This window comes from Saccostrea echinata, unplaced genomic scaffold (genome assembly GCF_033153115.1).
Source record: "Saccostrea echinata isolate AGI-Se365-2 ecotype Australia unplaced genomic scaffold, CSIRO_AGI_Sech_v1 ptg000008l, whole genome shotgun sequence".
Lineage (NCBI taxonomy): Eukaryota > Metazoa > Mollusca > Bivalvia > Ostreida > Ostreidae > Saccostrea > Saccostrea echinata.
Genome location: NW_026889757.1, coordinates 11852635 through 11878895, shown reverse-complemented (window position 1 = coordinate 11878895; position 26261 = coordinate 11852635). Strand labels below are relative to the sequence as shown.

At 34.0% G+C, this 26261-nt stretch overlaps 2 protein-coding genes across 2 annotated transcripts; one reads left to right on the top strand and one right to left on the bottom strand.

Annotated features, from left to right (window-relative positions):
• The first annotated feature begins 448 nt into the window (after window positions 1-448).
• Window positions 449-10424, top strand: LOC133181440 (neuronal acetylcholine receptor subunit alpha-10-like). The gene is made up of 7 exons (XM_061315949.1): window positions 449-592; window positions 4093-4137; window positions 5855-5964; window positions 6327-6793; window positions 7060-7146; window positions 8955-9073; window positions 9673-10424. The coding sequence occupies exons 1-7, from the start codon at window positions 497-499 to the stop codon at window positions 10021-10023; spliced, it is 1275 nt and encodes a 424-aa protein (XP_061171933.1). The 5' UTR covers window positions 449-496; the 3' UTR covers window positions 10024-10424.
• A 664-nt stretch (window positions 10425-11088) lies between these two features.
• On the bottom strand, window positions 11089-26118 carry LOC133181114 (tRNA (34-2'-O)-methyltransferase regulator WDR6-like). Its single transcript, XM_061315656.1, has 23 exons — window positions 26031-26118; window positions 25019-25114; window positions 23839-24041; window positions 23082-23191; window positions 22618-22765; window positions 22284-22523; window positions 21954-22016; window positions 21798-21845; window positions 21463-21576; window positions 21075-21142; window positions 20668-20825; window positions 20431-20549; window positions 20078-20245; window positions 19249-19485; window positions 18903-19082; window positions 18550-18604; window positions 18310-18369; window positions 17719-18109; window positions 16639-17204; window positions 15943-16074; window positions 15618-15712; window positions 14534-14604; window positions 11089-11353 (listed from the first exon to the last, which is right to left on the bottom strand). Exons 1-23 carry the CDS (start codon window positions 26116-26118, stop codon window positions 11290-11292), a joined length of 3474 nt encoding a protein of 1157 aa, XP_061171640.1. The 3' UTR covers window positions 11089-11289.
• Window positions 26119-26261: the final 143 nt, after the last annotated feature.

Below are 26261 nucleotides of genomic sequence, written 5' to 3'. Positions count from 1 at the left end.
AAGAATCCTCTATACACACATTAAAGAATAAGCAATCAAATCTTTATATCCATACCGGCATTTTTTATTTCCTTCAATTTGCATGTATACATTTAATAATTCTACAAATCAAGGGGGGGGGTCCGACCCCCCCTCCCGCCCCCGAGGCCGAACTACGCATGCTCTTCTTTTTTCCCCTAAGCGGGGGACACAAATTCTCTGAATTAGCTTGTAGGTATTTGATTTCCATGGGCGGTGTTGCAAAGGTTGCAAAAACACAATAATCATCTATTTTTTCCCCAAAATGCTATAAATAATTTCTACCATAGGTTCAGACCGATTTCAATCTTAACTTGTTTCACTAATACATTAGATCAGGATACACAATTCCGGATTAATTAATTCAACTTTGATGAATGCTGTTACCATATGTTATTACATGTTTATTAACATTATAAACATTTAAATTTACTTTTCAGACATTTTTGCCCATGAACAAAGACTACATAATGATCTCATGAAAAACTACCTCACAGCAGTTCGACCAACCACAGATCTCAGTACACCAATCCATGTTCAACTCATGTACGACCTAATTAGAGTTGATGAACTAGTAAGTACATGTATACAGATTGAACTATATAAGGCACCATTTTTTCCTTTCTTTTATATGTATTTGCAGAAAAAAATTCTGATACCAGAGAATATATATATATATATATATATATATATATATATATATATATATATATATATATATATATATATATATATATATATATTCTCTGGTATCAGAAAATCTTTCTTTGATACAAAAATTTTATTTCTGGTATTAAAAAGACATGTTTAAAATCAAAGTCTGTTGGACAATTTTAATTTTAGGCAAAAAAAATCATTTCAATATTATTCAAAAGTAATACACAGAAAATGTACTGGTAAACCGTTTATCACCATTACATTCTTCGATAATTTATCTACACAACCATGTATGACATGCACTTATCTCCGTAAACAGCGTCAAAACATGAAGTGATATGTACTAATCTCGGACAGAGAGCAAACTTTAAATATTAATGGGTTTAAAAATACAATTCCAGCTGTGTTTAAATATATTCCAGCAAATAAATCAGATTTCTTTATGTTTTATTTTCCATGAAAAAAAATATTTTACCGATGTAATTTTAAAAACATAGTTCTTTTTAGCCAATCAAAATCCATGAACCTATTCCGCTAGAGATAAGTACGTACCACTTTATAGTGTGAGGCGAATTTTCCAGTCTGCGAGCAGTGGTATGAGACGAATTTTCCAATCGACGAACAGAGTTTTGACGCTGTTTACAGAGATAAATGAAAATTAAAATAAGCATGGCATACATGGTTGTATAGATAAATCGTTGACTTATTGTAGAAGAGAATGGTAATAAACAGTTTGTCTCTGTTTTCTCTGAAAGCGTAAATGACTGGGATTTTGCGGAGGGGTGTAATTGAGAGTTAGATATACCATGTGTAATTATTATACTATGGGTTAAAAATTTATTATCCCAGGCAAGAATCCGACTTTGGGCATGCTTTCTTTGTTTAAACCAAACATTTCCTTGTTTAAACCAAACATTCATTTCTGTTTTGTTTCTATATTTATGGAATGTTTTTAAGTTTTGTGTGAGTTATTGGTGTGTAAATCACACAGACTTGTCCCGTAGGCATATTTCATGAAGCGCGCTAGCGCTTCATGAAAAATATGCCTACGTGCAAGTCTGTGTGATTTACACACCAATAATTCAAACTAAGCTTTAAAACATTCCTTATATTTACATTTTACATGTTCAATAGCATTCAATGTTTGAATTATTCGCTGCCCTATATCGTGACATTTTCATTAACGTCTCTGTATCTCATTGTGACGCCACTTTAGCGCGAGTTTCTCCGTGCATATTTCTACGCGTGAGTATACACGAAAATAATTCCAATCTTAATTTTATTTATTGATTTCCTGTGTTTTGATTGGACGAGAGCAAATTCAAGAAAAAGATTACACATCGATAAATTCTCAATCAGAACTATACTTTCTTGACCTAGCTTTTATTGTAAAAAAAAAAATTAAACAAATCGTTACTTCTATTCTGTGTTTTAGCTAAACAATTACAGAAACTTGAAATTAAATAAAAACAAAACTGAGGACATACAGGACTGACAGACTGGAATATTATGTTTATGATCACCAGTGTGAATTTTAAATCTCTGAAGTTATATTCATGACGTTCCTAATAGGCCTACAAAACAAATCAGCTCAGTTCTCGGTAGCGCTGTGATAGGAAAGAGAAACGTACCTTAGACTCTTGCCTTACCAATCTCCTATGCAGAGTTGTCGTTCGTTCCTCTCTCAGACACCTCAGCAATGGGCTCGCGTCAAAATTTTTGACATTAAGTAGAAAACATGATATTCCAAGGATTATTTCAAATTATACTAGTAGTTCTATATCTATTTAGGAAATATCTACCTTAAAAACAAACATTAGCGCAGGGAATTATTTATAATGAATTAAAACAAACGCACTATTTCTTGTGCTTAACACTGTGATATACGCGAGCCAACGACAGAGGTGAATGTATGAGCCGATGGTAGAAAGTGTTGCCTTACTAGCATCAAATTCATTTTTCTACATCCTATATTCTGTCCCGTCTTTGGTTGTTGTCGGTCTGCTACTTTCGTTTTAGAGCGTATGTCGATATATTGTCAACATGGTCAAGGACGAATTATTTTGAAGTTTACTTGTATTTACGATATTTGTTGACTTAAACAATATTCGAAGAGTTTTTATAAGCTTATTTTATAAAATGTTTTGACAATTTAAGTTGAACTTTATCGACGTTCATCTCGATTGCGATTCATTTCCACATCGCGGCATAAAGTATTCCTACGCTGTACAGAAATACCAGATTGTATGGAGGCTTCAAAGAGACTGAAATAACTTTAAAACTTCGTGATTAGAATTATAAGAATTAAACGTTCTTTTTTTCAGAATTTATCGATGTGTAAACTCATGTCTTTGTACTCACAAACTTTACATGAATGTGCTTCGCCTTTTTATCCAGTTTGTGAGTACAAAGGCATGAGTTTACACATCGATATATTCTGAAAAAAGAACGTTTAATCCTATAATGACTTTCAAATCAATTTCACAGTTGGCTTAGTAGAAAAACACAGCAAATGTAAATATATATACATAAAATTCGCAATTTTGGAAGGGGCACCCTTCCTGATCATTACTATGCATTTAGTTTGTTTGCTTAATACCAAGGGGCAGAGTAGACGATTTTCAAAGCATTAAATTAAATGCATTTTTCACTAAATAATCATTAGAGCTCCTCCCTCCCCAACCGGAACCCCTGATCCAGGAGACATATCTTTCACTTGCCGTTGGAGGGTTGCAAATTTAGATCTGTTCTTGGCACTTACGGCCTTTGAGCAGTGAGGGTCTTTTTCGTGTCAGCACCTACTGCGACATGGGACGTCGGATTGTATGGTCTCATCCGAAAAGGACTGGTCTCCACGTCACACAATGGATTCGAACCAGCGATTAAGGATCAACTCCTTACTATGCGACTCTAGAGCAAGTGTTCCAACTACTGCGCCACACAGGCGATAATACTAAAGTTAGTGTAAGTTACTGAAGAGTTTTTCTTTTGCAGATTTTACACAATAAAACTCCAGTCGGCTCCCTAAGTTTTGTTTTTCGCCGGTTTATTTCATTTGCTAAATAGCTATTTTACGCAAAATACGCTTTGTAGAAATCGAAGTACACGTATATGTATACCTATTTCCCGTTGATTCTGGATAGCATGAACAGTCACTAAATACCTGTCAGGAGCGATTCCTCAGTGACGGTAGGAAGGTATTATAATTAACATGCATGTTTCTTTATAAAACACGGGTTGGCGGAGGATGCCCTCTCATTTAAAGGTGGGGTGGGGTGGGGAGGGGGGATCTAGTCAAGCAAGTTTGATTTTAATGAATTAATAGTCGAGTAAACCTTTCGAAAAGAAACCTTTTTTTCCATAAACATGCTTGTCCTTTACATTGGTGAAACCATAGTATTTTTCTTACATCTCTAGGATGCAGCAAAGGAAACGATTACCACCACTTTTATGTTCCAACAGGTAAGCTTAGAATGTGGCAACGCACTTTGAAAAAATTACGCACTTTGAAAAAAATTTTCAAAGTGCGTTAATTTTGGGACAAAATCAACGCACTTTGAAAAATTTTTTCAAAGTGCGGTAAATTTGGGACCAAATCAACGCACTTTGAAATTTTTTTTCAAAGTGCGTTAAGAGTGTACATCATAATTTTTAACCATGTACACACTTAACGCACTTTGAAAAAATATGTATAAAACAAAAATGTTGGACTTAAATTTTAATAATAGACAACATTATTATCTCCTCGCAACGTTTGAGGGGATATAGTAACGCGATTGTGTGTTAGTGCGTGTGTTAGTTTTTCCTGTGCGAAACGGAAGTGACGCAATTTGCATCGGGATCGATGTCAAATGCTGCCTTGATTTATAGAATATGCTTTTGGGGAAGGAATGCTCCGCTTTGCGGTGCCCTTGTTTTGTTGTATTTCTTTCTAAAAACTGATGAATTGATCAATCCTCATCGACAACGAAGAAAAAACAGGTTGAAGATCCCTCAGCTCAACTCTTTATCATTCCTACCCAGATATATTTATTTACATAACTCGTACATCTAAAGGTCATATTTGAAGAAAAAAATAGAACCTTCTAAATACAGTAAAAAAGCACTGTATAAAGAAGTCTTTAGTTAATCGAAATTTAGTTCTTTTAAAACTGAAAGTCTATTTATGTTCATTTTCAGGAAAATCAAATTAGCTCAAACTCCTAGGTCAAGGTTAAAAGTTCAGATATGTTTTTACCAAAAGCAAGGTCACAAGAAATACGCATGTGGGACATGAAAGTCAAAGCTCCGCCCAATCAAAAGTTATGGACAAGGTTAAAGTTTTTTGCGGATAAACAGACAAACATCTAGACAGACAGACGGACGGACAGGGAAATTGTTATATACCAGAATCTTAGATTTTTTTTTTAATTTGATATATATCTAGCCTTATTATGATATCAAAAATTTAAGAGTTCCAGTCGAATGAGTATTGTGGCTAATGTTTTATTTTATTACTATCAAATTAATCAGTCTAGCGTATGTTCATATTGAATATAATAGATATATATATAGAGAGAGAGAGAGAGAAAGAGAGATAGAAAGAGAGAGAGAGAAAGAGAATTTTCATGGTAGAGAAAAATCATAATTGCTCCTTTTTCCCAAAGAAAAATGCCATACTTTAAATCACATATCGACCCCTTCATCCACTGAACTTATTACAGAATGGATTAAATAAAAAAGGAACGAAGTTATGCAATCATTTCTAAAAGACCTTTTTCCCTTTTATAACATTTACGAGAACTGTCGGGAAGAAAACAACACCTAAAAATCTTTAAAACGTCTATATCTCAGATCCTGAAGTGACATCATCACTGAAAAAGTATTAAACCAGGTTCAAATAATTATTTATCATACCTAAAATTTGCAAGAATATTGACCAAGCCGTGCAATTTTTTTTTCAAAGTGCGTTAATATGGTCGATATTAACGCACTTTGAAAAAAAAGTAAAAATTTTCAAAGTGCGTTAACGTGGTCCCAAAATTAACGCACTTTGAAAAAAAATTTTCAAAGTGCGTAATTTTTCAAAGTGCGTTGTAACAATGCATGTAGTAAATACATCAATTTTGAATGCATGTACAAATTCCGTCCCTTCTTCAAACAAAGACTGATATATGTAAGAAGTTCATTTCATTTCTAGATCTGGAAAGATCCTCGTTTGACTTGGAACACTACAGAATATGGAGGCATTAAATCCATAAGATTTCCATACAACAGTGTTTGGCATCCAGATATAGAAATTGAAAACTTGTAAGTGGTTGATAAATACTTACAGTTATTAATTCTTCGTATGTGATTCAGAGCATGGGTGCATATGCACAGCATAGACAGTTACTACATGTAAATACATGATAAATAATACTGTAAATCACTTTTTATTCGCGTTTTTTTTCGCGTGATAACGCGAGTCTGTCTGCTCGCGTATATTTGTATTTCTACAGTAAGTTCAAAATATATCTGCTGAGTTAAAGGTTTGAAAAACGGTAATAAAATTCCACACAACCATCGGGTACCGACCACAATTTAGAACCTAGGTTTATTCCCTATTCACATTGTACTCCCATTGAATATGAAATATCAGCAATTCCAATCTGTCACTTACTTATTTACAGTGCGCCGGGGCCATCTTGGTCATCTGAAGCTTCCGTATACATCAGCTATGACGGCACTGCCATCTACGTGCCCCACAAAACATTGTCCACTTACTGCTCAATGGACCTAGCGCTGTTCCCATATGATACCCAGACATGCTCTTTAACTTTTGTTCCGTGGACTCACAATTCACTTGAAATGAGATTAGGACTGTATGGTCATTACTATAATACGACAAAAAAGTTGGAAATCAATGTAGAAAATTACCTCGATTTTCAGTGGAAAATCTTAAAAGCAACGGCCTCCATCAACAGTAGGAAGTATTCTTGCTGTCCGGAGGAGTATCAGAGGTTTGTGGTGACGATAACGACGATGAGAAAGACCAGCTTTTATCGTTACGTCATCACCTGGCCCTCCATTATTGCCTGTTTCCTGGTTCCGTTTCTCTTTGCTATACCTTCACATTCCGCTCAGAAAATTACATTTGGTAAGAAGTGAAGCAATTTTGATTGCCGCATTGTACTTGCACTTTTGGACAATATCAAGGCTAAAATCAAGGCTGTAATATTATGTTTCACCGCATGAATTTACTCTTTTAGGGCTTAATGTCTTTGTCTAAATATTAAACTATGACCGTGATAAACTATTTACTTGTATACCAATTAGTCTGTAGTACCATGAAAATGAATTCAAGTTAAAAAGTGTTTACCTAATATTAGGTGTTATACGTTTGAAATAACTTCTATTTTGCAGGTCTTGGACTTATGATTTTTGAGTCATTGATCGTTTTGGTCTTCGTTGAGACAAATACATTTGATCACACTACAGTTCCGAACCTTGGTAAGTTATGAAATTCTATGAAGGTTTTTGCCCAAGCCCCTTTTAAAAGGTAAAACCCGATTCATTCCTAAAGTTAAAGCGCTTAATATTCTTGAAATATGTTCTGGATAAGAAAGATCAAATTATACCTTAATAAACTTTAAAAATTTAAAATATGCATTGTTACAACGCACTTTGAAAAATTACGCACTTTGAAAATTTTTTTCAAAGTGCGTTAATTTTGGGACCACGTTAACGCACTTTGAAAAATTTTACTTTTTTTTTCAAAGTGCGTTAATATCGACCATATTAACGCACTTTGAAAAAAAATTGCACGGCTTGGTCAATATTCTTGCAAATTTTAGGTATGATAAATAATTATTTGAACCTGGTTTAATACTTTTTCAGTGATGATGTCACTTCAGGATCTGAGATATAGACGTTTTAAAGATTTTTAGGTGTTGTTTTCTTCCCGACAGTTCTCGTAAATGTTATAAAAGGGAAAAAGGTCTTTTAGAAATGATTGCATAACTTCGTTCCTTTTTTATTTAATCCATTCTGTAATAAGTTCAGTGGATGAAGGGGTCGATATGTGATTTAAAGTATGGCATTTTTCTTTGGGAAAAAGGAGCAATTATGATTTTTCTCTACCATGAAAATTCTCTTTCTCTCTCTCTCTTTCTATCTCTCTTTCTCTCTCTCTCTCTCTATATATATATATCTATTATATTCAATATGAACATACGCTAGACTGATTAATTTGATAGTAATAAAATAAAACATTAGCCACAATACTCATTCGACTGGAACTCTTAAATTTTTGATATCATAATAAGGCTAGATATATATCAAATTTAAAAAAAAAATCTAAGATTCTGGTATATAACAATTTCCCTGTCCGTCCGTCTGTCTGTCTAGATGTTTGTCTGTTTATCCGCAAAAAACTTTAACCTTGTCCATAACTTTTGATTGGGCGGAGCTTTGACTTTCATGTCCCACATGCGTATTTCTTGTGACCTTGCTTTGGGTAAAAACATATCTGAACTTTTAACCTTGACCTAGGAGTTTGAGCTAATTTGATTTTCCTGAAAATGAACATAAATAGACTTTCAGTTTTAAAAGAACTAAATTTCGATTAACTAAAGACTTCCTTATACAGTGCTTTTTTACTGTATTTAGAAGGTTCTATTTTTTTCTTCAAATATGACCTTTAGATGTACGAGTTATGTAAATAAATATATCTGGGTAGGAATGATAAAGAGTTGAGCTGAGGGATCTTCAACCTGTTTTTTCTTCGTTGTCGATGAGGATTGATCAATTCATCAGTTTTTAGAAAGAAATACAACAAAACAAGGGCACCGCAAAGCGGAGCATTCCTTCCCCAAAAGCATATTCTATAAATCAAGGCAGCATTTGACATCGATCCCGATGCAAATTGCGTCACTTCCGTTTCGCACAGGAAAAACTAACACACGCACTAACACACAATCGCGTTACTATATCCCCTCAAACGTTGCGAGGAGATAATAATGTTGTCTATTATTAAAATTTAAGTCCAACATTTTTGTTTTATACATATTTTTTCAAAGTGCGTTAAGTGTGTACATGGTTAAAAAATTTGATGTACACTCTTAACGCACTTTGAAAAAAAATTTCAAAGTGCGTTGATTTGGTCCCAAATTTACCGCACTTTGAAAAAAATTTTCAAAGTGCGTTGATTTTGTCCCAAAATTAACGCACTTTGAAAAATTTTTTCAAAGTGCGTAATTTTTTCAAAGTGCGTTGCCACAATGCATGTACATAACTATCAAAATTTTTATTTATTTCAGCCATTTTCCACTTGATTATTTTGATTTTAACATCAATAAGTCTCCTGCTGTCCATATTCATTATCTCGCTATGTGATGACAGTGGAAGAAGAAAACGCGTACCAGCTTGGTTACAAAGAGTAAGTTTTGCAAGAAAAGTTGGTGCACCGTTCTTCTTAAGAAAATACTCTTTCCTTAACTGATTTCTTTTCTTTTTAATTTGCAATTTTTAGTCCCCTACTGGTGAAACCGGAGGGGACTATTGGTTTCCTCTGAGTCTGTCCGTCCGTCTGTCTGTCTGTCCGTCTGTCAGTTTGTCCCACTTGGTTTTCCGCACTTTTTTCTAAACGCTTGCAGATATTGAGCTAATTTTTGGTATGTGAGTGTATCTTGATGAGTTACAGATCAAGTTTGCATTTCGTTCTGCTTCAGTGATTTTTGACGCAATTAGGACCTTTTCAATTTTTCAGGGTTTTCCTCAATTTTTTTCTAAACGCTTGCAGATATTGAGCTGATTTTTGTTATGTGACTTTACCTTGAAGTGTTACAGATCAAGTTTGCATTTCGTTCCGCTTCATTGATTTTTGACGGAATTATTTAACGGAAACCAGATTACATTTGCCGGTAGGGAACTAGTATTGCTAATGCAATACTCTCAGAATGCTTGTTTTTTTTTTTTTTAATTTGCAAACATACATGTATATGTAATGTACAAAAATGTACAAAATTTTATTTAAAGCTTGCCTTGAATGATACTTGCTTGAGGAGGATACTTTGTCTTGGGCAATATGGAAAGTCCATCAGGTATTCTAACGGAGGTGGGGGTCTTTTAGAGGACCAGGGGATACATGAACCTTCACATGATGCCCCTGAAATGCACACAGTGTCCAATAACGATACGATGAGGGATTTATCGGAGTCCATTCGCACAATCTCCGACAAGATGATCTCCGAGGAGGCTTCTGCTAGGATTACACAAGACTGGCGAGAGATCGGGAGATTGGTGGATCGAATTCTTGGTTTTCTCTGTGTTGTGACTGTGTTTAGTTTATTAATGTGGTCAATTACGTCTTCCATCTGGTTGAAATAATGACAAGAATGCATTTTTTTTAAAGTTACACTAACATTTTATATTTGTAAACAGTGATACAGTACAGTTCTACTGGATTTATAAACTCGCGCCCTGCATAGTTGACAGAATGTGACGTCTCAGCACCTGTTAGCACGGAGAGTCCGATAAATTTCACGGAATGGAATTGATGCAATATGCGTGCCTTCAACCAAAAGGTGATACGTCATATTTTGTCCGTCAGTCAAAGCTCTTGGTGCCTATCTTGAATCCAAATACGTATATCATAAAGAACTAAACACAATATATTTTCCGTATGTGAAACATTATTGTAGATCGATTTTTTTAACAGTTTCACTCAATCGACTGTTACAATATCTTATAATAATTAACTAAAAAAATACACATGTAATTGTAATACTGTATCCATAAAAACTAATGTTAGAAAGTAATTAAAAGCTGCATGTAACAACACACTATTTCTGTGATTTGTTTGATCTTCTGTCTATTGCAGCACACAGGCACTTGGGAGCTGCCCCCCCCCCCCCCCCCCCTTTCCATTTTTGTTTTAAATCTGGGGTTGACACACATTTTCCCTATTTTTGTATTCTAATATGATATTGATAATGTAACCCTTATTTCTCAATAAGATGTTTTTATTGTTTTCGACTGATACCATATATGGGGGAGGGGTTGCTTGGTGACTATCTGTGCCCTGGAGAATGACCATGTTAATTATGCAGAAAATCATCCCCTGGGAGCACTTTTACTATCAGGTATATAGCAAAATTTATGAGGTACTTTAACTAGGTAATACAGTAAACATTATCATGGGGGGGGGGGGGGGAGGGGGTTGTCTTTATTTTAAGTTCCTATTTTAAGTCACATTTTATGCTTTTAAATCAGTCTTGTCCAATGTGGAAAAAATTTCATAGAGAGTAAAATTTATTTAATATACTTCAATATTTCCAGCATTTTATGCTGAAAAGAAAATAATGTATACCTTTAATTAAATCACAAATTTCAGCATGTGCTTTTTCTTTATGATAAAAATCATATTTTAACAAAGTTTCTATGTATAGGCAATTAAAAAACTCACATACAGTGTAAAATAATAAAGTTTGAATTCATGCTTACTATGAACTCTTTTTCTTCTTTCTAAGCACAAGAAAATGATAATTACAGTTAACTGGATATAATGAACTATTTATATAACTAAACATTTCAGTCATCCTTTAAAAGAAAATGTTACAGTATTTACTGTCCCACTACAGGTACATACTCATACTATGCACACTGTACATCAAATGTCGCTAATCCCTGGCCAGATACCACAACAGTAAATCTATTCCTGTAAGAAATAATTAACTATTAAACAATTTTTTAAAAAGCTTTAATGAGAGACCCATAGGCCACAATGCTCACCTTGGATCCATTCTCTTTCTGACAGATAAATATGTAGTAGAATGAAACCCTCCATTGTATTCAGCAAACTAAAGACCATGAATTCAACATTTAAAATTTGGTGAATTTACAGATTACTTTGGTTTGACATCATGTTTATAACTATACCTTGAACTTCTTATGGAGACTTACATGACAGTTTGTGTTGATCGATGAAAACCTTTTTAACTACATTGTGGTCCCACCAGTCCCTCATAGCATCATTAAAAAAGAATCTACATAACATGAGGATGCTTATTGCAATTAATACTGGTGGACCTGCTGTTTTTGAAAAAAAAGTTGTTTTTTTCCCAATAAGTTCTGAAGTAATATTTTGATTCCACCTCTACCTCCCTACTATTGTCCAATCCTTACAGAGGAACTATAATTTGAACAGAAATGACACAACATGGAAATGCTTATTGATATTACTTAACTGAACTAATTAAAAAGTGTTTGCCTATTTTCAAAACTTAAAATTTTTACCCACTACTAGGGGCTATGATTTGAAAAAAAGAGGCCCAATGGCCTTAACGGTCACCTGAGTACAATACAACAATTTAGAGGATCCATAAACTGATAAATGAAGCTTTAAATGTTGCCCAAAAGCAAGAAAAATAGTATGATAAGCATCAACAGAATAATTGGTATAGCATCTATCTGTCCCCCATTTAACACTATTACCATGCAGACTATTAACAAAATGTCTATTTTTAATCCCAAATTACTACTTCTCACATTGGTCTCTGATAAAAATACCCTTGCATACTAAAACTTTTACTCTGTTTGCCTCGAATATGCCCAGAAGCATAGAAGATTTTCAAAGAAATGCATGTTCACTATATAATTAAATAAATAAAGCCCCCCCCCCCCCCCCCCCTTACACCAGAACATCTTACCCAGGAGCCATGAACTCACAATTCTGGAAGAAGAACTTTGCTTTATTACCAGTAGTAGAAAAAATATTTTGAAAGAAATTATGCATTTTCACTATAAAATCAATAGAGCCCGCCCCCCCCCCCCCCCCCCTTCACCAGAACCCTGACCCAGGGGCCATGATTTTCACAATTTTGGAAGAGGCATTCTTCTAATCATAACCATGCACTTTCTTTATTTGAATAACACCCAGGAGCAGAGAAGAAGATTTTGAAAGAATTTATGCATTTTCCCTATATAATCAATAGAGCCCCACCCTAACAGCAGAACCCTTTACCCAGGGGCCACGAAATTCACAATTTCTGAGGAGGCAGCCATGCTCATCATAACTATGTACTTAGTTTATTTAATATCCAGGAGAGAGAAGATTTTCAAAGAAATAATGCATTTTCACTATATATATATCAATTGTGCCCCACCCTGATACCAACACCCCGACCCAGGGGCCATGGAATTCACATTTTGGAAAAGGCAACCACGCTCATCATAACTATGCACTAAGTTAGTTTATTTAATACCCAGGAACAGAGAAGAAGATTTTCAAAGAATTAATGCAAATAATCAATAGAGCCCCACTCTAATACCTGAACCCCTGACCCTGGGGCCATGAAATTCACAATTTCTGAAAAGGCAGCCATGCTCATCATATCTATGTTCTTAGTTAGTTTATTTAATACCCAGGAGCAGAGAAGAAGATTTTCAAAGAATTAATGTATTTTCACTATATAATCAATAGAGCCCCACCCTAACACCAGAACCCCTGACCCTGGGGCCATGAAATTCACAATTTTGGAAGAGGCGCACTTGCTCATCATAACTTTGTTCTTAGTTACTTAATTTAATACCCAGGAGCAGAAAAGAAGATTTTCAAAGAATTAATGCATTTTCACTATATAGTCAATAGAGCCCCGCCCTAACACCAGAACCCCTGACCCTGGGGCCATGAATTTCACAATTTTGGAAGAGGCACTCTTGCTCATCATAACTACATGTATGTACTTAGTTACTTTATTTAATACCCAGGAGCAGAGAAGAAGATTTTCAAAGAATTAATGCATTTTCACTATATAATCAATAGAGCCCCACCCTAACACCAGAACTCCTGACCCTGGGGCCATGAAATTCACAATTTTGGAAGAGGCACTCTTGCTCATCATAACTATATACTTGGTTAGTTTATTTAATACCCAGGAACAGAGAAGAAGATTTTCAAAGAATTAATGCATTTTCACTATATAATCAATAGAGCACCGCCCTAACACCAGAACCCCTGACCCTGGGACCATGAAATTCACAATTTTGGAAGAGGCACTCTTGCCCTTCATAACTATGTACTTTATTTGTTTATTTGATACATTGTACCCAGGAGCAGAGAAGAAGATTTTCAAAGAAATAGTGCACTTTCACTATATGATCTATATAGCCCCACCCTAGCACCAGAACCCCTGACCCTGGGGCCATGAATTTCACAATTTTGGTAGAGGGTTCAATGCTTATTACAATCATGCCAACAGTTTGACTGCTTGATGTCCAGGAGTAAAGAAGAAGTTTTTTAAAGATTGCATTAATTTTGGTGGTTTTAGCCCCACCCCTCAGGCCCCAGGGGGGCAGGGACCATGAAATTGAAAATTTTTGTTCCCCTTCACCCATAGATGCTATATACCAAATTTGGTTGAAATTGGTTTAGCGGTTCTGGAGAAGAAGTTTAAAACGTTCAAAAGTTAACGCACGACGGACAACGCATGCTGACGGACGAAAACGGGTAGCAATAGGTCACCTGAGTGACTCAGGTGACCTAAAAATACACTTCACTAAGATGCTTGCATATAAATCATAACTGCATTTTGTTCCTGATTCTCTTTGACATATTTTAAAAGATTTTTTTCTTTTATATTTTGCCCCCCCCCCCTCCTATTTTGGTCCCCATCTTTGCTCCAGAAGCCACAATTTGAACAAACTTGAATCAACACTACATGGGAATGCTGAAAAAACTTGAATCAACACTACATGGGAATGCATTAAGTTTAAGAATTAACAATTGTACCTTGATGGAATCTTAACTACTTCTCATTCTTAGGAGAGTCATCATGTGTGATCTAGACAATGTGTAATAATTTCTGAACTAAATTTTAAAACATTTGTTTTTACTTACTTGTCAACTTTCCAGACATCTATGTTTGATATATCAGCCACACACACAAACTTACAACTAAGTTGCTGTACCTGGAGTTAAAGTTAAACAAGTCAATGAAAATTAAAAAATAATATTATGTAGACACCAACATGAAATAGAATTTTAAACCTAAAAAATATGCAAATATTGTACAAACTTGACAAAAACAATTTCAATGCAATATTGGATAAGATTTAAATTTCAGAAATTTGATTCTTTGAGCAAAGTAAGTTAATTCAGGGATTTATGTCTTGCACTTAAGAACAAAATAAGTGAGTGGAAGACCTAAAATAATGAAGATGCAGATAGAGAAAAAAAAGAATGACTGACTTTTCACTTTTTGGCCTCAAAATGGATTGAGGTCTTTCATAAGTTTGAGAGAGTCATAAAAATAAGATTCATTGCAAAAGCTAAAACAGAAGTAAAGTTATCATCTGGGAAAAAATATGTGAAACAAATGGAAATATGACCTTTAACTTTGACCTTTTGACCTCAAAATCTTTTGGGGGATCTTTTTGATGTCATGCAGAATTAATATATAAAATTTCATAGCAAAATCTAAAAGAAAACTAAAATTATCGTCAGGAAATTTTTTATTTGATATACATGTATTAGGAATTTCTGACCTTGATGAGTGGAATTTTTTTTTAAGTTATGGAGAGTAAATATATAAGTTTGAAAATCTCACAGAGAACTAAAGAAATTTTATGAAATATGATTTTGTGACCTTGACCTTTGGGTCCCAATATCAAAAGGGGTCAAGGAGAGTAAAGATAAAAGTTTAAGAGGACTTAAGTTATCATCTGGAAACCATTCTATGCAGTACATGAATTTCTCACCTTAAAATCAATACAGATCTTCTTTACATCATGTGGAGTTACGATTTTAAGTTTTATTGAAAAAGCTTAAGCAATTAGCACTCTGAGAATCACCCAGAAACGAAAGTGTTACATACAGAATTACAGTAAGACACAGAGGAACACCTAGACAAACAGAAAGACATAGATAAATGGCCCCTGCTTTGGGGGGGGGGGGGGGTAAAGAATTTACTATATACACGTACCTGTATATCATCATTTGTAATCCTGATATCCCATAGTATAAGCCTCTGATCAATGGACACTGACAACAGCTTACTGGGTGACAGAAACTTTACACCTAAAATTTTTAATATTGAAAATCATACCTTTGGGAAGAAATTGAATGAAAATTCAATTGAATTACAGAGTAACCCTAGGCTGGGACAAGTTAGATATAAAATTGGTTTTAACATCTTGAACATGGTTATTTTTAAATCAGTTTTTTGATTTATATATGTATGGTCTTAGTGCCTATGCACAGCCTGCACCTGTGTAATATCTTCTGTTATGGTAGGCTTCATCATATACCTGTTATTTCAGTTGCATGAGCACATAAACAAAACCCTTTGGCCTTGACTCTGATGACATCATCATCAAAATGAACCAATGAAATAAAAAGAGCATTGTCATCACCACCAGTAGCTATCAGGAAGTCATCATCTGTATAAAAAAAGTGAAGCAATATTGCATACACATCCATCATCTTACTTGCATACTATTTTTTGCAAACATGTAGAGTCTGGCATCATTTATCCTAAAATGAATTTTGCTATGATTGTAATATATGATATACAGGTATGCACAAGTTATGTATGCAGAGAAATAATAAATGAAATATTCCACACAAATGCTTTATGTTCACCTACAAGTAAACTGGGTATTTATTCAATCTAAAAATCACTGGTTTGCATGCCTAAAAGGCTGTTTTTACTTCAAAAGAGCACTGTAGATTCTTTATTTTATGTGACTACCTAATTTCACAAAATGACTCATAGACATCAAATCGTACAAACATCAATTCACGAGTTGACCGTTTATCAAGAGAATTTACAAGTATTTCAAAAAAAAATAAAAGTAATTTTATTTCCCAAGTAGTAGTGCTTCTCACTAAATTATGCAATAATAAATTACACGCATATATTTAGGAATTTACAATAATTGATTATAATTTTATGTTTTTTTCAGTTCATAATATGATATCTGTAATTTCTCTTTGTGAGTTACCTTTATAATGGAGCCAGTCCATTCCATTAACACCTGACTGATGGTGGCTCAGGACAAAAGCAGGCCTCATTTTTTCCATGTCCTCTTTCTCTACTGAATCTGTCTCCAAAGACCCTGTAAAATCTTCCTGTATGTGACCAGCATCAATAGAGTTTCCAGAACTATAATCAATGTCCTGAGAGTACTGCAAGTCACTGCTTGCTCTTTGTTCATCCTCACTATTACATGTTTTAGAGGTAGACATCACAGACTTTACAATGTCACATTGCTCCCTGAGATTATTACTGATTTGGTATACTGTATCATTCTCTATGGAAGAGAAAGTCTTTTCTATATTTACTTTTTCTGGACTTGGTTCCACATGTTTTTTAACAATGAGGGAGATATTTTCTTTGTTTATTTTCCAGAATGCTATCTGACCATCGGTTGCGGCAGACAGTATGTATAGTTCAGAGTCTGTTTTGCTCTTTCTTGTTAGAGTGCACACTTTTAATACACAGTGTTCATGAAAGACAGATTCTATGAGAAGAAAAAGTTCTCTCTTTTCTTCATCAAAAATGTAAAACCTGAAAATATGAAAAAGAATTCCAAGTCAAACATTTGAAGAAAGTGCAAGTTTTTAACTTCCTCTCCCTCTCTCTCTCTCTCTGGTGTTTCATCATACTAATCCCGAAATGGTCATTGATTGTGATAAGGTACATGTAATAGGCAAAGATCAAGTAGAAATTCCTTAAAAAAAAATGCAGAAAAGTGCTATACAGAGAAATTTACAAAATCAATTTTAACACGGAGAAATTTATACAGAACATTTCCCTTTAAGGGTTAACTAAATTATCTTCCTGGTATACTAGAATCTGTATTTTCAGGAATTGGGTTTTTTTTTGACAGCATCTTGGGGTCTGGCATGATGGGATTCAGCAAATTACTTCTGTGGTATTTCAGTAACTTCAAGCAGATACATGTTCATGTTCATTTCCTAAGCACATACTTTATTTCAGTTTGTGAATGAAGAATGTTTAAAAACTTTCTATGAATTATTAATTTGTAGCACCAATGCATTCCTCAAAATTAAGAGTTTACCTAACAAAAGCATCTGAGCAGGCAGAAGCTAAGATATGTAAATGATCTGGAAATTCTGTCCACACTCTGGTGAGTTGAACACTACTTAGGTCCATAAACCTAGTCTCTGGATTCAGATTTATCTGCTGTAATTTCCACATCCTGGTTCTTCCTTTTCTTTTGACCAGACCAATCATAAAGCTGCACAGATTCTCAGTTACTAAGGAGGTGGAGTTTTCTACTGTCAATCTCCATACCAACAACTGAGCTCTACCACCAGCAGAAAACATTAACATGGATTTCTGGTCATGTGACTGTTTGGAGGAGGGGCATAAACTGAGGGCCCGTACACTAGATATATGTTCATTCAGGTATTCTATGCAAGATATTTCTTTCACTGAATAATTGTTATCTTGCAAAAAATTAAGAATCATATATTTTCAGTAATGTTTGAAAAAAGAAACAATGATATTCAAATTATCAACGGAAAATAAATTACCTCTGCTCACAACTTTTCAGTTCACTTCATTAATTCAGAGACATAAAAAGTGCACGTCTTTTAGCAAATGTATAGGAAAATTCAAATCTTTCGATAATTTTTTAAAAGGATACATTTTAAAGTTGATATCTGAACACTTGTATCTTCACTTCCAGTCACAATAATACATCCATCTGTTTAAAAAGAACATTCATAATTTATTGTAATTTACATTGTAAATGTCACTTTACTGAAATGTTACAATCTGATTTACAATGAAGATCAGCTTCACAAGTTTTACAGCAAATCTTTTGACTATGTTTAGGGTAAACATTATTACTACATGTAGTAGACAAGTTTACATATAAACTTACCCTCTCTCACATCAAAGAATCTAACACAAGTTACCTCCCTTCCATGAAGAGCACTCTGCAGTAGAAAAAAAACAGATCTAAATTTATTATTTCAAAAATCCCAACCTTTTGTGCAGTATACACTTTATAATAAATAATTAAAATCTAAGCTTTTCCTGACTTTAACAATTATATTCTTCAATGAAATCAAATGTTGGAAAACTTTTTATATACAGTAACTAGTCTTACAATTCTTCACAATTAAGGATATTCATGTACAAATTAACCTAGTTTTACATGTACAAGTAATGAATATAATTTTCATGATTACACATATGCAAAAATAAATGAAGAGGTGTATATTTTTAGAGAACCTTGAGCTTCACTTGATTCTGTTGGAGTTTGGTGTCACATACAACCACTTCCCTTGTTTTCTGGTAAACAAATCTGAAGTTGTCTCCCTTGGTTTTGCAGTCCCATGACCTATGACCTCCACCACAAGGAATCTGTATGAGCTTCTGATTGCTGTTTACACTCCATAACACAAAGTCACTCTACAATATACTTCCAATATACATGCATGCACATCATGGAAAAAGTGATACAATCTTACACCCAGAAAATAATTTTGGACAAATTATTTAACTGTATCTTATAAGAAAGTTAGTATTATATTCACAAGTAAAAGTTCAATATATTACATGAATTAAAATCACTTACAGACTGAAATCCAAAGACAAAAAATTCAGCTCCTTCTTCCTCTATCTGAAGTCTGTCAATCCACTCAAAGCCCTTGTACACACGGTAGCTGTTTAATAAGGCCAAGTGACCAACATCATGGCTGAAAACTCTATAGCAACCATCTCTTCCTGTTGTGTAAACATTATCTCCATAGAAACAAATGCTTGACACTCCGGTTTTACCATGAATTTTTGGGAAACTTTGGGATGGACTCTTCTGTACAAATAATGAAATAGACTTAAAATCATTAAATATAGAACAATTTATTCAAAATTGAATGCAAATTTATTCTTCATAACAGCCATGCATCAAATCCAATCAAAGCAAGCAATGATTTTTGTACATATTGTTTGATTGTTAACTGAATTTGACCATGACATTTGAGATAAGCTGGAAAGAGATCTAAATTCCTTATGTAAACAGAAATAGACAGACAGACTGGGTGATTCCAGTATAACCCCGACCCAATGCCAGGGCACCACTCCCTGGCTTCCCATTCTATCCCAACCACCTTCTTCAACTTCATTTGCAGTCTGAGCTGGGGATGTAATTTCTGACTTAGATAGATAGACAGATGAAAAAAAGACACTTTCAATTCATGCACATTACTTTGATCTTCTGGCTAAGACCTGGAGTAGTGGTAATGTGTAATGATAATGCATAGTAATCATTGCATTTGCTCAAAATAATGGGATGTAATATGTAATGAAACCATATTTCAATTACAAGTAATTGTAATGTAATGCATTACTTTTATAAAACTGACAGTAATGACCAAGGGTTCTGGCTTATAATTACTGTAACTTACCCATTCACTACCCAGCTGAAACAAATGGATGGTACCCCCTCTATCCCCGCAGATCAGTGATCCGTGACCTACTGTAGCAGCTGACACCCACCTCTGTTTACACATAGGAAGAGTGTACTGACCACAACACTCCAGAATCATGGACACAACTTCAAAGTTCCATAGTTTCTGAAATATTTAAAAACACAAATACATATATCTAGTTATGACAAATTAATCTTCACATTGCAGGACTTCAATATTTAATATCAAATCATAAGAAATTTCCAGAACTTTTCAGATGGTAAAATTTTTTCAGATCTTAAATTTCTAAGTGAAATTATATTGATTAATTGTAAATGCTGTGTATTTACGATTTCTCCATCTAGACCTGTGGTGAGGAGCTGGGTACCAGACAACCAATGGACACTCATTATTTTACCATCACATATCTTCCAGTCCTTGTAGCTCCAATCTGACTTACGTGAAGCATCTACAGTAGAATGTTAACAAAGTTTACATTTCTTACAACTAGATCACTTTGGCTTTTAAAGACTACAACAAAGTAGTTGTACATGTAATTCAAAGAATGAATTTGACACTGCACACACCCCTACATGTAAAAATCCTGAGTGTTCCATGGATATTTCCCAGTGCAACACATTTATGTTTGGTAGGAGCTACAGACATCACTGTGTAAGACCTGAATTCTGAATCATCTTGTAGTGTCTGCCATCTTTCCTCCTCAACATGATACAAGTACAAATACCTATCATGAAATTTACAAAAAAAAAGCTAAAAAAAAAAAAAAAAATCAAGAGACTTTATAAAGTATGTGCTTATAAAAATTTTACAAGGAGTATATGTCACTCAATATTAGACATTACAGATTCATGTTACATGTATTTATAACATTTTTTTCAGTAAACTCATCCCTTTGTTTTGCAAACTTATTTATAATTACTAAACACCAAGTATATACTTGGACTTTACAATGTGATAAAGCACAGCAGCTTACCCTTCATTAGTAATGACGATAATCTCGTTGTGATTTAGCAGACCAACTGAGCGGGGGTAGTCATCTTCCTAAAATTGATTAAAAAAAAAACCAACAACTCCTACAAAGCATAATATTTCTGCAAACATGATTTTCAAAAAATTTATCTATATAGATGTTACATGCACAAGTAGATAGGACAGTAGACAAAGCTTCATGATTACATGTATTTACATGTAAAGTCCTGTTCTTGACTAGGGTTTTTAAAAACATCTTAATTGCATGGTTGCAGTGACCCATCTTTCCTTTGCAGATGACATTGAAAAATTAAATAATTCTTCATTGTGTTTAAAACTTAATATTTTTTCAGTTAGAGAGGTTTCCACAGTTATCCCCCTTGAGGATATACCTTTCCTCCAGATAGCATATGTGGAAGCTGGAGAGAGTGAGTTCTGTAATTTGACCTCTCTGACCTTGATGACAAAAACCAGAGACGAATACTTGCATCACCTCCTCCAGTCACCTACACAAAAGAATGATCAAATGAAACTCTAACTGTAAATTCTCAAGAATAGCAAATTTATTATAAAGTTTTTAAATGTCTTTTTTAAATAATTATGCCTTCATAATGAAATGCATACTCTGTTCTACTGATAGATATATTTATCAATAAAAAGCTTATGAATTCCTTGAGCTGAGATTGATAGAGAGAATGAACAACTTAAATCATAGACAGAGTCATACCACAAATCTTTCCTTGTCATCCACAGTTAAACTCCATATACTTTTACCCTGCAATTAATCTAAATATTTTCAGCAAAAAACACACATTTATCAAAGGTATTAACACTGAAAAGCTATTCTAAAACAATATGTAATACAATATACATAGAACATTACCTTATGACCTTTAAACTTCTGAAGAATATCTCCTTTGTAATTCCAAACACAGCAAGTTGAGTCCTATAATTAATTATACTGTAGTAGTATTGAAAAAATGCTATTTCAGATTATATGATTTCCAGTTACAATGTACTTGTCTTATACTGATACAATGTATATGACTTTAAGTCTGACACTTGTCTTGAAAAGGCAAACATTTTTATTATATTTCCAAATCTGAATGTTTTGCATATTCAATAAAACAAAACAAATTTATGGAAAAAAATCAACAAACAACTTGATTACTTAATGTGATAAAAAATTTCCGAGAAATAAAAATGTCCCTACCTCTCCAACACTGACCAGAGTTGAGGACAGTAGTCTGACATCCCACACTCTGGCTGAGTGACCATACAACACCCCTACACAAGAACAACTGCTGTTTTCCCATAATTCCAGGGGAGTCTCAACCTCACCAGGAGCAGAAGAGTTCTCAAATTTGAATTGCCAGAGTCGAATGCTGCGATCATCTGAAGCAGAGCACATCATCTGTTTCTGGTGGATATACTCCACAGAGAAAATAACACCCTGAAGGAAAAAAAATTAAAGATTTTACACCAAAATTAATAAACTGAAACATAAAGTGCTATACAGGTCTTTTATGCATATTTTAAGAACAAACCTTGTGTCCTTTTAAACTTTTTAAGACTGTCACATGTCCAGACTCTGACTTCTGACCTTTTGGGGCCCACAACAGTATTTCATTGAAAACAGTTCCAGCAGCCAAAATAAGGTGCTCCCAATTTGAATTGATGAACTTAGCACAATATCTTAATACATAAGATAAGGCACATTGTGTAAATGCATGTATAGTATTAAACTCATAAGAATTAGGATATAAAGAAATCATGGTGATAAAAAAAGTTACATATTTTCCCTATTTTTCACATCTTAACCCTTTTATATAGATACAGAGAATCTTTGTTTCAAGTAACTAAAATTTCATGTTCTCATGACTTCTTTATTAGCAATTTTACTGTAACTTTTATAAATAATTTACAATTTTATATACCATTTAATAAAAATCCATGGAAACTAAAGAGGTAGAGAACACGCACTGTGTTTACATGCAATGGATAAGGATACAATATACAGTTTTCTACACAGGTGACCTTCTCCACTATCAGTCTCTGTTTCCAGTCCCACCGGATTACAGTGTTATGTCCTAATGCCAAGGCCAAATTATCACTGTTCTCCTATTTAATAAACATGATAAAGAACAAGTCATAATCATGAAATAGGGTGAAAACTGTGGTGTAGGATGAAAACATCCCCTTACCTTTGACATAGGTTTATGACCTTGACCTTGCATGAATATTTGACCTATTACTTGAGCAAACATTAACACTGAGTAAGTCTCCATATCCCTTCATTTTGAAAGTTATTATCTAAATCATTTAATAATATTCATTATGTTAATCAAGTTTAAAAATCTAAACAGAAAAATGGATTGATGAAAAAAATCAGAGGAAGACAACATGGCTCTGGTTGTTGACCTTGTGGGTATAATAATCATAGGTCACAGATTTCCTGTCTGCTAGATACTGGGTAAATATTTTACTTCATAATTTCACAAAATTAATCTTCAATGATTTTACCAAACATGCTAAAAATGAAGACCTAATTTGTCACCAAGAGGTTCAAAATTAAAAAAAAAAAATCCCAAGGTTATGAAAAAATCAGGAGTGCAATACAAAGCAGTGTCTTCTGTCCCTAGGGGTCCATGATCACTTGAACCATATTTATAAAACATAAGCATAGAAATGTTGCAAAAGTTCATCATACAGTAATCACACAGAAATGTTATATACATGGGATTATTTCGAAATTTTAGTTGACTAACTTTGTCTAAAGACAATGCATCCCAAATCCAGTCTTCAAATTCTGTCAGGCCTGCTTTTGATGTCACACTGAAAGCATTGTTAGCAGTTTCATCATCAACTGCACTGCTCTGTGTTTTCTTTGCTGGTAGATGAAGGTCTATCATGGTAATGCTCTTTTCACCAAACACAGCCAGGGTAGGCAACTCTGTCTTACCTTTGAATGCTAGAAAAGGTAGAAACAATATATATTAATTAACATGTTTGAAATCATTCCAGTTACATGTATATCTACCTGGAAGATATATCTTCAATAGATTTGCATACACCTCACTTCCATGGGTCAGTTTTATTTTTCAACAAATAACACCTGCTAAGTAGCAATCATTAAAATTAAATTATAATTCAAATGTACTAAATGCATACCATTCCCTCCCCCCTTACCCCCTACCCCCCCCCCCCCAAAAAAAAAAAAAAAAAAAACTAAACAGCCTTTATGACACCAATGAATTCTCATTCAAAGGCATGGCAAAATTATATCCTGACTATGTAAAACCCAAATTAACATCTACGTAATACAGATCAAGTGATTTTCAAATGTCAGAATACCTGGGGTCTAACTTTAATTAAGTGATCAGCATTTTTAGTTTAGAAATCAACTTTTAATTACTATAAGTATGAATTATGTATGGAGATTAGAAAATGGTAATTTCAATTAAAATGAATAATTTTTATGAATGAAACTTTCAGCATTTTATCAAATTGTATCCTATATTTAATGATAAGTATAAAATGTGCCCTGGCCCTTCTATGTCTATGTACAACTGTACATGTATTTAAAAACAAACATGTTGGTAGTAAATTTACAAGTAAAATTGAATTTCAGTATCTCGAACACTGATATCTTGAATACCATGGATACGTCAAAGTGAATTGGAAGTCCCAATGACTTATTCTTTTAATACGTAAAGTCATATATGGCATATTTTTTTTTATAAGTTTAGACTAACTAAAATTAAAAAGATCGTTCTATTTGTTCTATTTATTTATTTCTCAAGCAGAGAGCTACAGTTCTGCAGCTAGTTATCTAGTACATGTACAACTATAGGTAAATCAAATACCACATATCTATCCTAAATTCTAATGAGACAAGTGGAATGCATTCATTTCAGAATTCTCAACCAGTAAGTACAATCTATTTACCTCTGATTCCATGAATACAACGACATGGCAACACCAAGTCACAGGATATACTTCTCTGTAGAGAAATATCGAAGGTGTGAAGATAGCTTCCTATTCCTATTAAAAATAAAATAACAGTGTAAATCTTAAATCCCTTTCTCCTTCTTTTACACTCTAGCTCTGTCTTTCTGAATATTTCCTTGAACCCTTTCTAAATTCAACGGACTTAGGTCTTGATGGATAGCTAGAGGGTATCTAGTCGGGTGATGATGAGCATGCATATCAAGTATATGTATTTCCCATTTTCACACAGGGGCTGACTAGTACCATTACCTGAAGTTTGGGGCAGATTTTTTTTGTAGTAGGGCAGGTCAATTTCCAGGTAAGGCATGTGCCTTTGGGCAAGTGAAGAGGACCAGTATCACCAGAACACTTCATATAATCAATTTTCCTTAGCAAGGTCTCGTCGAGTATAATGTATCCTGATTTTATGAGGACAAGCTTTAGTTTTAAATGCACTGTCAATGCTTAATTATCACTGCATCCAGGTCTGGTAAAAGGACCGTGTATGAGTTGAAAATTGACTTTTTTCCCAAAAATTAAGCTAAAAATTTCCAAACAACATGCAGATTGAATTTTTCAGTACTTTTTAATATTAAAATGTTTGAATTACCAGAATATAATGATTCATAAAGATCAAGTCCGGCACAATCTTCTGATTTAGCTATATAGCTTGATTTAGCTATATAGCTTCATCAAGCTATTCAGAATAGCTTGATGAAGCTATTTTATCACTTTTTTTCTAAAATGTGTTATTTTCTCAGCATGCACAGAAAATCACACCTTGGTGCAGTGATAATATTCAACCTTGAACTCTTCTGAAAATAACGCATGTAAAAATTACTTATCAAATTGCGTCTCCTTTTTTTGAATAGCTTATTAAAGCTATATAGCTATTTCAAGCTATATAGTTTAATCAAGAGATTGTGCTGGACCTGAAGATGTGAGTAGGGAATAAGCCTACAATATATACCTGCCAAAACAAAGTTGTCTGCAATAATGTGCAAAGCGGTCACTGGACCTGTCATGAAATCGCACCGAATAGCTGATATGTGCTCCATGATCTCAACTGAAAGCTGAAAAGTCCTCCGCTAATATTGCAGCAACTGAGCAAGTTGAATGGCAGACAGCTTGCACTTGTCAACCGGGTATCATTTTACTTATCTAGGCATCCAGAGATGTGTGCTTTGTTTTACCCAGTACA